At 46.4% G+C, this 12,913-nt stretch overlaps 1 protein-coding gene across 1 annotated transcript in view; it reads right to left on the bottom strand.

Moving 5' to 3' along the window:
• The window catches only part of CWC22 (CWC22 spliceosome associated protein homolog), a 2,826,743-nt gene that overhangs the window by 1,652,672 nt on the left and 1,161,158 nt on the right, over positions 1-12,913 (bottom strand). The window contains exons 5-6 of the mRNA XM_044073714.1: positions 12,535-12,651; positions 12,185-12,433 (exon numbers count right to left, since the gene is read on the bottom strand). Of these exons, the coding sequence (XP_043929649.1) occupies positions 12,185-12,433; positions 12,535-12,651 (366 nt within the window). The remainder of the gene's footprint in view (positions 1-12,184; positions 12,434-12,534; positions 12,652-12,913) is intronic.

The raw sequence follows: 12,913 nt of genomic DNA, 5'->3' as shown, positions 1-12,913 counted from the left end.
GCTGACGTCGGCACCGATAAGCCAGGCGAGGCTGTCGGAACGGACCTAGGGACATCACATGGAGCCGAGCACTCCAGCTCCGAAAGCTGAGATACGATCGGAGGACGTATCGAAGCAGGTTGAAGGATGGGCTCTGGAGCCGACTGGGTCGAAGCAGAGAACAATTTAGCCAAAACCGGTGATTGAATGAGTCTCTGCACCACTCTACGGACGTCCACATCTGATAAGGTCCTGGAGGTTTTAGCGAATAGAGAGGGAGATCAAGACCTCCTCTCTGAAGGGGACCTGCGAGGAGGTGATGCTGGCCTAATGCTAGGTGATCGGCTCCGAATAGGTTCCAAAATGAATGGAGCCGATGCCGGTTCCATAACCACAGACACTTCCTGCAGCCCCAAGGACAATGGAGCCAAGGATGTTGAAGCAGACTTTGCTATTTTCTCCGGTGGCTCCGAGGAGACTGATGGAGCCGGAATCTCTTTTTAGATTTCGAAGATTTTGCTTTGGAGCTGGAAGCATTTTCCAGACCCTCCTTGAAGGAGGGTTTCAGAAGTCCTTTCATAATCAATTTATTCTTCCTTTCCTGTAGAACTCTTGGACTAAACGCATGACAGAAACTGCACGACTCCTGGAGATGAATTGCTCCCAGACAATACACACAGACAGAATGTCCATCGGTAATGGACATTTTATAGCTTCACCTAGAGCATTTCTTGAAGCCCGAGGGCTTATGCTCCTTAGAACCTTTGGACATAGTTCGCTACCACAAAGCACCAAGGACAACAATAACTGACAACAGTACCAACGGTAAAACAGTCACAAGGCGGGAAAAACACTACCACAAACCAAAACCTCAAGATCTAACTAAAACAATCCTTCGGCACAACACAGGAGGGGAAGACTAAAACCTCTAATTTAAACGGTTTTAGACCTGAAACAAATATAACACAAGGAAGCAAGGGACAGACTAGGTCCTCTAACTGAAATGGGCCTAGCCTGTTGGAAACAGCTAGTGGGATACCACAGAAAAACGATCAAACACAAAAAACTTTTTAACCATACACTACCAGAACACAAAATAGCTATTAAAACAGCTTTCTGTTTCTAACCAATTCTCTAATAAAGAAGAAAAAAGGGTACTTAGCCACAGCCAAGAGTGAGACCACGTCCAAGCTACATAAGTGGCAAACAAGATCTGGGGATATAGAGTGGTGCAGCATGGGATGCCATCTTAGCCCAGCCAATAGAAAGACTTCGAGTTAGAAAAGCTTTGGCTGAGTTGTAGCCGACATTTGGCTTCGAACCCACGGGTAAGAATGTAGGCGTGATTGGACTACATAACATCCAAGGTTCTTCCAGTTGATATTGACGAAGGAAGGTGAACCATATCTGGAGACTCCAAAAAGGGGCAATCAGAATAACAGTCCTTCCAGAGTTTTTTCCTTCTGTAAAAATCTGGGGATCAGCGAGGTTGGAGGAAAGGCATAAAGGAGACCCAAGAGCCAATCGTGTACAAGTGAATCCCTTGGGCTGTCCCCCGGAGGATTCAGGGCAAAATAGCTTCTGCATTTGGCTATCAGCGGGGATGCAAAAAGGTCGCAGCAAGGCTGGCCCCATCTGTGGAAAATCATTTTCGTCACTTCTTCTTTGAGAGACCAATCGTGGGGCAACAGAATTGCTCTGCTCAGTTTGTCCGCTATCACGCTGGATTTCCCCAGTATGTGCGTTGCTATCAGAAAGCTCCCGGTGGATACAGCCCACTGCCAAATTCTCAAGGCTTCTTCGCATAAGGGGTAAAACTTGGTTCCCCCCTGTTTGTTGATGTACCAGACCACTGACATGCTGTCCATCTGGATTGCAATCGTCTCCAGAGGCAGAGAGTCGTTGAAGTGCTACAACGCTAAAAACACTGCTCTCACCTCCAGGACATTGATGTGCAAATGAGATTCCATCTCTGACCAGGTATCTTGGGCAGTTCTTCCCAGAAAAAGCCCCCCCCCCCCCTATCAGGGAAGCATTCATGGTCACCGTGGCTGCAGGAGGGGGAAGTACAAATGGTCGACCTGTCACCTGGTGACTGCTCAACCACCAGAGAAGGTCTTTCTTGCAAGCGTCTGTCAGTAGGATCTTGAAAGACATTGGGAGCAAGACCACTGGGTGAAAAGCAACCACTGGAGTATCCTTATGTGCATCCGTCCCAGAGGAACCACTATGAGGGTAGCTGCCATGGTGCCTAATAGTTTTAAAACCTGAAAGGCAGGTACTGTCTTTTCTTTTAGCAAGCAGGACTCCAGATTTCGTAGAGAGATACCTCTTTCTTGAGGTAATCTGACAAAAATGGTGGTGGTGTCTAGTTCTGCTCCAATACAGGAGATATGCTGCAATGGTAATAAGGCAGATTTTTCAAAATTTATGTTTTTTCCTAACCAAGAACAGTGACTGATCGTATGATCCCTGGAAAGAATGAGCTGATGCCTGGTGGTGGCGGATAGGAGCCAGTCGTCCAGATACGGAAACACCCGGAATCCTAGATGCCTCAAGTGAGCCGTAACCACTGCCATGCATTTGGTGAACACACTGGGTGCTGAGGTGAGACCAAAGGGCAGTGCTCGAAATTGGTAGCGACTGGCCCCCAGCCGGAAACGCAACTGATCTCTGGATAGTCTGGCCATTCTGATGTGGTAGTACGCATCCTTGAGATCTTAAGAGCACATCCAATCACCCGTTCCCAGGAACGGGAGTATCGACTGAAGCGTGACCATCCGGAACTTTTCCTTCTTTACAAAAGCGTTGAGCTTGCTGAGGTCTAAAATAGGCCTCCAGTCCCCCGTTTTCTTTGGAACTAAAAAGAATCTGGATTAAGTTCCGGATCCTATCTGGTCCGCCGGGACTGGCTGGAAAACACTTTTCTAGCAGCTTTTGGATTTCTACAGCTGCTTGCTCCTGCAGACTGGCTGGAATATCTGGGATTCTTGTTCTGACTGGCGGGGACTCTGAAAAGGGGATGATATAACCTCTGGTAACTATGCTTTGTACACAAGAATCTGATGTAATTCCTAGCCAGGCATCTGGGTACAAAGCCAAGCGACCCCCGACTGCCTCCAGAGTAGGACAGTCGGGCCTCGTCTCAGGAGCACTGATAAGGCTTGCCAGAGAACTGCTCCCTGTCGCCCTGGTTTTGCGGACCCCTTCTGCCGCCAAAGCGGCGTCTTCTGTTATTGCCCCCCCTCTGCTCCTGAAGGAGGGGGTTTACTACGTGTGTTCTGGAAAGCTCCTTGGGACTTCCGGAACCACATTTTTTCACCTTTCTGCCCTTTGGGGTATGGTCTAATAGGGGTGGAAAAATGAACTCCTACGGCCGACAGAGTCTTTCCTTCTTGCTCACACCTAGTGAGAGTCTCCTGGACTTGGGGCCCAAACAAATTAGAGCCATCAAATGGGGTGTTGACAAAGGAAGACTTGAAGGCTTCTGCATAGGAGCATAAGCGCATCCATGACGGTCTCCGCAGAGCTATTGCTGAACCTGCTGCTCGACTCGACCCATCAGCTGTATAGGAAATGAGCCGCATGGACGAGCTGACAATGGAATTAAGGGTAGAAAGCTGTGCCATCACCTTCTCAGAAATAGCTTCATCTGTGTTACCCTTTAGAGTATCTCCAAGTTCCTGGAGGAGATCTCGTTGAAGATGGGTAAAATGGGTTAAGTAGTCAAGCGATCTCATGGCAAACACAGAAGAACTAAAAATGCATTTCCCATATCTGTCCATAGTCTTAGAATCTCTATTAGCAGGATGGACAGTAGAAGCGGTCTCTGACATCTCTTTCTTGATGGCCACCGCCACCACCATGGCATCAACAGGGACTCCTTTAGTGAGGTACAATTTGTCTTGAGGGGAAGTGATGAACTTGTTGGGCCTCCGAGGGACTGGTTCCATAGAATCAGCGGACTCCCAAGCCATTCGAGCAACCAGATCCATCAGTTCTTTGAAGGGCGGAGTAACCCAGGAGGTGGAAGGTTGAGACCCAAAGGCCTTCAGGAGCACCGACTCATCCTCAGTAGGGGTAACGGACTGCCAGTCACCCCTCTGTTTCAAAATTTCCAGGATGCCTGCAAAAGAGACATCCTCCGAGGGAAACCATGGGGACCCTTCTGATTCTTCTAAGTCAGTGTCTGATGTCAAGGATTCCGGAGGGGAATCCAAATGCCTCCTCTTGCAAACTCTCTTTCTGGGGACCTCATCAGTGGCAGTGTCTGGTGAAGTCTCAGTAGAGCAGGGTTCACCCAAAGGGGTTACCTGAGACTCTGGGTCTCGACACTTAGTAGGAACCTGCGATGTAGAAGCAGAACGTGGTATTTTAACGGAGGAAGAGGAGACACCTGAGGAAGTGAGAGTCTTGGCAGACATTACCCTCCTCATGGCTTCGAAGGCACCGGAGTCTCGACACAAGGCACCCGCTTGTTCTGAGGAAGAAGGCAGCTTCCCTGGTTCTGAGACCAAGGGCTCCGTACCCGAGGACAGAGCCGAGATCATCTGCACCAAAGCCCCGAGAGGAAGGGTCGGAATGATGCGTTGGTTCGATTCTCCCTCCCAGAACTGATGAGAGAGTGTCGGCTCCGAGACTCTTCGAACGGCACCGAAGAGATCAGGGTCAACGGAGCCATAGCCACTGGGACAGAACTCAGCTCTGCCGTTTTCCACAACCATCAGATCATCCGCCTCTGGCTCCGAAGGTCTAGGTAAGCTTGGAGGAGTAGTAGTCACATGCAAAAAGACGGTAGTAGGAATCGAACCCAGTTGGGACAAAACCGAAAGTAATTTGGCCAATGCCGGGTTCTCTAAAAGCCTCTGCACCACACGGTCCACATCGTCTGAAAGGGTCCTAGAAGAACGGGTCGAAGGGAAAGAAGAAGCCACAGATCTAAGTATTGGAGACTTCAACACCTCTGACACCAGCTCCAGTTCAGAGGATTAGCTCCGAAACATCAGTTCGGTGCACGGCTTCGATGACTTAGGAACCAGCGACCGCACCTTAACAGAGGTGCTCGGAACCGAGGGCCTGGGTTCCGAGGACACTCTTGAAGACTTCGACCCTTTCAAAGACTTGGAGGTCTGGTCAGTCTTATCCAAGGCTTCCTGAAATTCAGGTTTCAACAGTCCTCTATCAATTAACTTTCTTCTTCTTTCAAGTAATACTCTGCCACTAAAAGAGTGGTAGATAGAACAATCCTCCTGTAAATGCACAGGTCCTAGACAATATACACAAGACACATGATTGTCCGTAATAGACATTTTCTGCCCACAGTCGCACCTTTTGAAACCCGACTTCTGTTTCTCATTTTAGTCAGTCATAATATTAAACAGCACACAATTATCAGAACCCTGATAATAAGAAACAAAATGGTACTATAAGGAGTTCAAGACTGTTGAACTTTCTACTAGCACACAATCTAAATATAGCAAAATATTTATAGCAAATAGCAAAGCACACTATCTTATGACTAAGTATAAAGGGATAGGGAAATCAAGTTGACAGAGCCCTGTTCAACTACAGCAGTGAAGTACAGAAGTGCCTAAACGAAAAAGAGGGCAAGGCCCAGGAGCAACCGCTCCAAAAACACCAACACAGCTAAAAATCTACACAAGAGGGACACAGCCCTAAAAAAATAACAGGAACAGATTACCAACTGTAATAAGAATATTAACTCCACGAAAAAAAGTACAGTTTTGTATCTACCATAAATGTAGCTGTTAGAGTGCATACCCTGCTGCAGTCATCACACTTGGGTTATCCTGCCGTCAGGCGGTCCCGCAGTAGGCCCGAATTCCAAAGCTTTGGTCCGGCGTCAGTTGCTGTCGCTTCTTCCCTGATGTCAGTGCGCCAGGGGTATATAAGAGGCATCCAACACCATTTTCTTCAGTTTTTCTTGCCCCAGATGTCAGGTGCCCCCCCCAAAAGGTGGTCAGTAGATAGTACCAAAACTAAAAGAGTAGCACAAGCAAAACATCCCTCCAGCTATAAGCAAATACACCACAAAGGTTGTATCAGATTTTGAGGTACTGAAAGGTTTTAGTTAGGTCAGAGGGGATGGAGGGGGAGTAACCTGGACTGCAGCAGGGTATACACTCGAACATCTACATTTATGGTAGGCACAAAACTTACTATGTTCATCGTGTTACCCTGCTGCAGTCATCACACTTGGGTAGAATCCCAAAGCTAAGGATGGGAGGTGGAGTCAAACAGGATTAGAGGAGGCCCTGCAAAACTGCAGTGGTGAAGCCAGCTCTAGTCTTAGAGTAAAGTGGTAAGAGATAGTGTTTGGTGAAGGTGTGTACTGAACTCCAAGTTGCAGCTTCCAAAATATCCTTGGTAGGCACCCCCCTGAGGAAGGCTGTAGATGTAGCTGCTGCCCCGGTGGAGTGGGACCTAATGCTAGCAGGAACTGGTTTGCCATGGTGGGTGTAGCAAAAATGTATGCAATGTCCTATCCATTTGGAAAAGGTCTGTTTTGAGATAGCCTTTCCTTGTGATGCTGTAGCATAGGATACAAAAAGCTGGTAAGTTTTATCCAAGTAGTAACGTAGCTGCCTGTGAATGTCCAAGGAATGCAGGAGTCTTTCTCCTTTGTTCTGCGGATTTGGAAAGAAGGTGGGTAAATGGATGGTTTGATTTAGAGACACACTGGATACCACCTTAGGCATAAAGGAGGGGTTAGTTCGTAGAGAAACTCTGTCTTGATGAAAAATGAGGAAAGGCTCTACCGCCATTAGAGCCTGAAGCTCTGAGACTCTTCTGGCTGAAGGAATTGCTAGCAGCAGGGCAATCTTCCATGATACAAACTTTAAGTCAGCTGAGAAAGCTGGCTCAACAGGAGGTAGTGTAAGTTTTTCTAGAACAAAATTGAGGTCCCAAGTTGGTATTGGTGCTCTCCTGGGAGGCCTAATGTTTTTGGCCCCTCTGAGAAACTGTCTTAGAAGTGGATGTGAAAATAACGGAAGATCCTTGTTGTAGTGAGCTGAAATAGCTGAGGCATGGATTTTAATAGATGAAAAAGAAAGTCCTTTGTGTAACATCTCAGTTAAATATTGTAGAATTTGAGGCATGTCTGGCAGAAGGGTATTTTGGCCTTTAGCTTGGTTCCAGGCGCAAAACCTTTTCCATTTGTCTGAGTAGGCTTTCCTGCTGCTGGGCCTCCTGGCCTCCAGAATAACATCCATAACAGCTTGTGAAAGAGGAGCTGGCTGGTTGCTTAGGATATTTGCCATGCAGCCAAATTTAAGGTTTTGAGCTGGCTGTGTAGAATCTGACTGTCTTGCTGTGTGAGCAGATGAGAAATTTGTGGTAAAATCCATGGTGGGCCCTGGGCCATATTCCTTAATAGTGGGTACCAGTGCTGGCGTGGCCTGTCTGGGGCAATGAGTAGCATTCGGGGTCTCTCCATCCTGACTTTCAGCAGCACCTTTGTGAGAAGGGACAATGGAGGGAAGGCATATACTGACAGCATTTTCCAACTGAATGAGAGTGCGTCCACTTTCCAAGTTTGATGGTGAAATGTCCATGTGCAAAATTTTGTTAGCTGATAGTTTTGGGGGCTGGCAAACAGGTTTATGTCTGGGTGTCCCCATTTCTGAGTTATCATTGCAAATACTTGTGGATCCAGTTTCCACTCGTGGGGATCCATGATGTTTCTGCTTAGGTCGTCTGCCAATGTGTTCTTTTTTCCTGGCAGGAATTGAGCTTGTAATTGAACTTGGTAAGCCAGTGCTGTGTTCCACAAGGTCATTGCTTGCCTGCATAGAGGGTAGGAGTGTGTACCCCCTTGTTTGTTTATGTACCACATTACTGTGGTGTTGTCTGTCCTTATTATAAGCTGTCCTGGATGTAAGAGGTCCTTGAAGGCTGTCAGGGCATTCTGTACAGCTAGCATTTCTTTTTGATTTATGTGCAGATTTCTTTGATCTGCAGTCCATATGCCTTGAACGCACCGTCCTGCCATGTGTGCCCCCCAGGCGTAGTCCGATGCATCTGTTGTCATACTTTGCCTGGCTAGGGGTAAGGTGAAAGGCTGACCTTTGTTGAGGTGACATGCCTGTGACCACCATAGAAACTCTTGTTGAAGGCAGGGAATGAGAGGTATCATTGTTTCCAAGCTGTGGCTGTGTTGAGTCCATACGCTTTTTAGGTACCATTGTAATTTCCTCATATGCAGTTTTGAAAATGGTATTAGCAGTATGCAAGATGCAATGAAGCCCAAGGCCTGCAGAATTTTTCTTGCAGGGAGTTGGGTCTTTGTTGCCATTGTTTTGAAATATTGAGTTAGCTGTAGGTCTGGCATCAGGTAAGCCATCTGGGCCGTTGTATTCAAGCTGGCACCCAAGAATGTCATATTTTGTGAGGGCACTAGTTTTGATTTCTTTTCATTTACTGTGTACCCTAGGCAACTTAGAAGGTGTTTTACAAAAGCCAGATGATGTAAGAGAGTGTCCTTGCTTTCTGCTTGGATGAGGCAGTCGTCCAGGTATGGGTATATTTGAATTCCTCTTTGTCTGCAGTATGCAATTACTGGTGCCAGGCATTTTGTGAAGACCCTGGGCACAGTAGATAAGCCAAAGGGCAGTGCAGAGAATTGGTAATGGGATGAACCTGCAATGAAGCGGAGGTATCTTCTGCAATTTTGTCTGATAGGGACATGCAGGTATGCCTCCTTGAGGTCCAACGTTACTAGCCAAGCTTTCTTGCCCAACATGGGAAGAAGCTGCTGTAGTGTTAGCATCTTGAATTTGGGTACTTGCAAGAAGGTCTTTAGAATAGAAAGGTCCAGAATGGGTCTCCAAGCATTGCCCTTTCTGGGGACTAGAAAGAGCCTTGAGTAAAATCCTTGGCCTTGCTCCTGTGTAGGTACCAGTTGAATGGCTCATGTCCATGAGAGCTGCAATTTGTTTTTGTACCTCTGCCCATTGATTTTGTGGCAGGTTTGGCATGCCTTTTATCCTTGGCAAGGTGTGGAAATGGAATCTGTATCCTTGTGAGATAATGTCTAGGACCTATTTGTCCTTTGTGACGATGCGCCAGTTGTCTGCAAAAAGTGCTAATTTTCCTCCCAAGGGAGCTGCCACGAGAGTTTTGCTTGGCAGTTTGAGGTTTGAGTCATTGTGTTTGCCTTCTAGTAGTTTGGGACCTGTCTTCTCCTCCCTTCTGTGTTGCAGTGCCCCATTGGCGAGGTTTGTAAGGGATTTGTGCTTGTCCTCTGCCCCTTGGGCGCCTGTATTTACCCCTCTGTGGTCTGTCAGAAGCTGGAAAGGACCAATTTTTTGTTGGCCAATTTCTGCTGAAGCGTGGGGGCTGTACCTGTAAGAAATCTTTGACCGTCTGCATAGATTTTGCCTTATCCTCCATTTTCTTTAAAACCTCTTCTGCTTTAACCCCAAATAACACATCCTGCTGTAAGGGTGCATCTAGTAACTTTGCTTTAACATGATCAGGCAGAGTTTGTTCCTTTAACCAAGCATGCCTACGTATAACAGACCCAGTAACAGCTGCTCTACAGGAAGCTTCCAAGGAATCAAATCCACATTGTAAAGTATGTTTGCCCACCTGTTCAGCTGCATGCAGCAGATCCTGTACTTCCTTGAATTCAGACTGTTGAGGGTGCGTGCTCATCTTTTGTTTTATTTGAGACATTAGGAATTGCTGGTATTTAAGCATGTGAAATTGACAATTTAGTGCTCTCATAGCCAGAGTAGCTGAGGTGTAAACCTTCTTCCCCACCTATCTAGTGCTCTGGAGTCCCTTTCAGAGGGTACAGGATTTTTGGCCATAGAAGCCTTAGCCCCTTTGGGACCCTGGGAGATTGTCTCTGGATCAGCAACAGGGCTTTTGCAAAGGAATTTGTGACAGTCAGGCACTCTGTAGTATCTATCTGGTTTGGCTGGAGCAGGAGGCAGTGAATCTGGATTTAGACTAGATTCTAAATAAACATCATCCACAATGTCTAAAACTGGGGGGATAGCAAGTGGTCTGTGCTGGGGGAGTAAAATAAACTCTCGGAGCCTTTTCTTTGAGTCGTAGTAGTCCTGACCTTCCCAGTGGAAATGTTCCCTCATGATATGTAAGGTTTCCCCACAGGAATAGTCTTCAGGGGGAGAAGCTGAGGGAATGGAATCTTCATAAGGGGGAAAGGAGTAATCCTGTTCCTCAGAGGAGCCTGAGGAAATAAGACACTTGATCAGAGGAGGCATAATCCTCCTCTTGTCTAGGCCTTTTGTCGGGGGGGGGGGGTTGAGAACCCCTGATTAAAGAAATCAAATCTTCAGCCATTTTAAGCATCTGTTTCTTAGGTATGGGGCCTTGAACTGGAGACTGAAGTGCAGTCTTTTTTAGTTTTAGAGGAGTCTTAAGCTTAGCATAAGATTTTATGGTGAGAGCAGTCGGTCTGAAGACACCTTCTGAAACCGAAGGTGTTTCTACAGTACCGGCTTCTCCTTCTGCAATGTCGTCGGTAAGGCCTAAAGAAAATGGCTGCGTCGGCCTAGAACTCTCTGCTAGAGAATCCAAAGCAGTCTGGGGTTCTGATTCTGCGGTAGCCAGGGGCTGCGTAGGCGCCTCACTGAAAACCGGAGGACAGGCGACTGGCCCAGCCGAGGCCTCGGAGTCTGGCTTGGATCTAGGCTGCCTGTCTTTATCTTTGCGTTTTTTATGCACGCCGGTAGTCGGTTGCTCCGACGGCATAGTGTAATTAAATTTCTTACCGAAGTAGTGTCGTGCGAAATCAAAGCGTCGCTTTATAGTTCGCTTATTGAACCTAGCAGAAAACCGACAACCAGTGACGTTGTGGTCTGGGCCTAGGCAAGGTATACAATAAGAATGAAAGTCCTTATGAGGTATTTGCTTCCCACAAGAAATGCAATTGTTAACTTTTTCTGACATCGGAAAGAGGCAAGAAAAGGTTCCCCAATGGGGTACTTAGCTTTGAAGACTTCGGACTGAAACTTGATTCAAAAATCTCAGGTGTCGGCCGACCGGCACTTGCGAACTGCTTCGGGCACCACGCAGCAAGAAAGACTGAAGAAAATGGCATTGGATGCCTCTTATATACCCCTGGCGCACTGACGTCAGGGAAGAAGCGATAGCAACTGACGCCAGACCAAGACTTTGGAATACGGGCCGACTGCGGGACCGCCTGACGGCAGGATAACCCAAGTGTGATGACTGCAGCAGGGTAACACGATGAACATCTATTAGTACTATTTGTCAAAGGACAGAAAAACAATTATACTGGCCCGAGCTCTCTGAAGAACTTGCGATCCGTTGCAGCGGCAAACTAGATCTGGGGTTAATCAGAGAGCATCATGGGATAGGGTCTGTGCCTCGAGCTACTCAGAGATCTTGAGCTTGGAAAGCGGCCGGCTCGGAGCCATGGATCGGCTCCGTACCCACGTTTAAGAACAAATGGCGAGACTGGACAACTTCACATTCAATGTTTCAGGGCATTATTAAGAAGACTGATGTCGCCAACCAAGCTACCAATGTTAGCCTTTGTTAGTAGTACATACGGAGAATTATGTATGCTGCTAGTAGGGCATAGCTTGTCTCTAAGGTGACTTGGGTACCACTAAGTCATCACATAAGGGGAAGAGTTAGCACCAGTTGCACAAAATGTTCTCGGTGCCAGGATGCTGACAAAAGCATCAAAACATTCAGATGTCTAACTGCTCGCATCCTAAGGTATCTAAGGGAAGCCCCACACCCCCTGCAGAACAAATGGCCTTGAGTCTAAACAGAACGCTCAATGGTCAGTACGGCACAACGGACAAAAAGGACTGGGGTGATACTACAAGTACTATACAACAAGCCCAGAAAAGTGATATTAAACTTAGCAGAACTGACTAATTTAATTTAGAAATAATTGCTAACATCAAAAGTGATGGACACAAAAACCTAATCTAAATTTCAACAATACTATACATATATCAAAAATTACATTATGTATCGCTTTAACTGTGAAACAAGTACATCTTTCAAAGACACTGTTTCCCCCAAAGTCAAGAGAAATGGTCTCAATCTTCCATCCTCCTCAGATAAACTATCAAGGTCTGCAACTGTTACAAACTTGAATGATGACTGAAAAAGTTTCAACAAAGCACACAAATTGTACAGCCTACAAGATGATGAACTTTCGTCACCTTACCTGCTTTTGTCACTGATTTGCTCTTGCATCATCCTGAGCTTTGCAGGGGGAATGTATGCCCCTCCTGTCCGTGTAAGGATTGGATCAAGTTCATCCTTTTTCCTCTTTGAAGGAGGTTCTTCGGGAGGAGGTAAAGTCTGCGATACTGTTCTTTCTTCATCACCTAGTTTAATGGGAGATGGAGATTTGCCTCGCTTTCTTTTTTCAAAATCCCTGCTTCTGTCTGAATACTCCTCTCTCTCCCTATCCCTAAAAACAAAGAAGAGCACCTAAATATTTGTTTTTGCTAGTAAAATATTGTACTAACAAAAGGAATTCGAAGTTTACTAAACTGTACTGTAGCAACTCACCAGTCATGAGCATTTCTGCCATGGTATCGTCCTCTTTCTGACTTTTCCTGGTCATACTTTGTGTGATCCAAACATCTTCGATCTCGTGGAGAAAGTGATTCATCTCGATCTCTGGACCTAAACAGGGGGAAAATTTCTTTGTAAGTGCATTTGTTATGTACATATGCATGTGTACAAACAGGGCTACTTAACAAGACATCAGTCTACAAATATTTGATACATTAGTAACTGCTTCAAGACTGGTATGCTAACAGACAAAAGTTTCAGCAATGTCGACTCTTTGTATGTAGAAGCATGGGCTTCCCATGACTAAGACAGAAATCAATAGACCTACAGACACTACACACATGTACATATGCACATACACACAAACACATAT

This window comes from Protopterus annectens, chromosome 6.part0 (genome assembly GCF_019279795.1).
Source record: "Protopterus annectens isolate FY-2018-M chromosome 6.part0, PAN1.0, whole genome shotgun sequence".
Lineage (NCBI taxonomy): Eukaryota > Metazoa > Chordata > Ceratodontiformes > Protopteridae > Protopterus > Protopterus annectens.
This window is presented reverse-complemented; position numbering and strand designations above follow the sequence as displayed.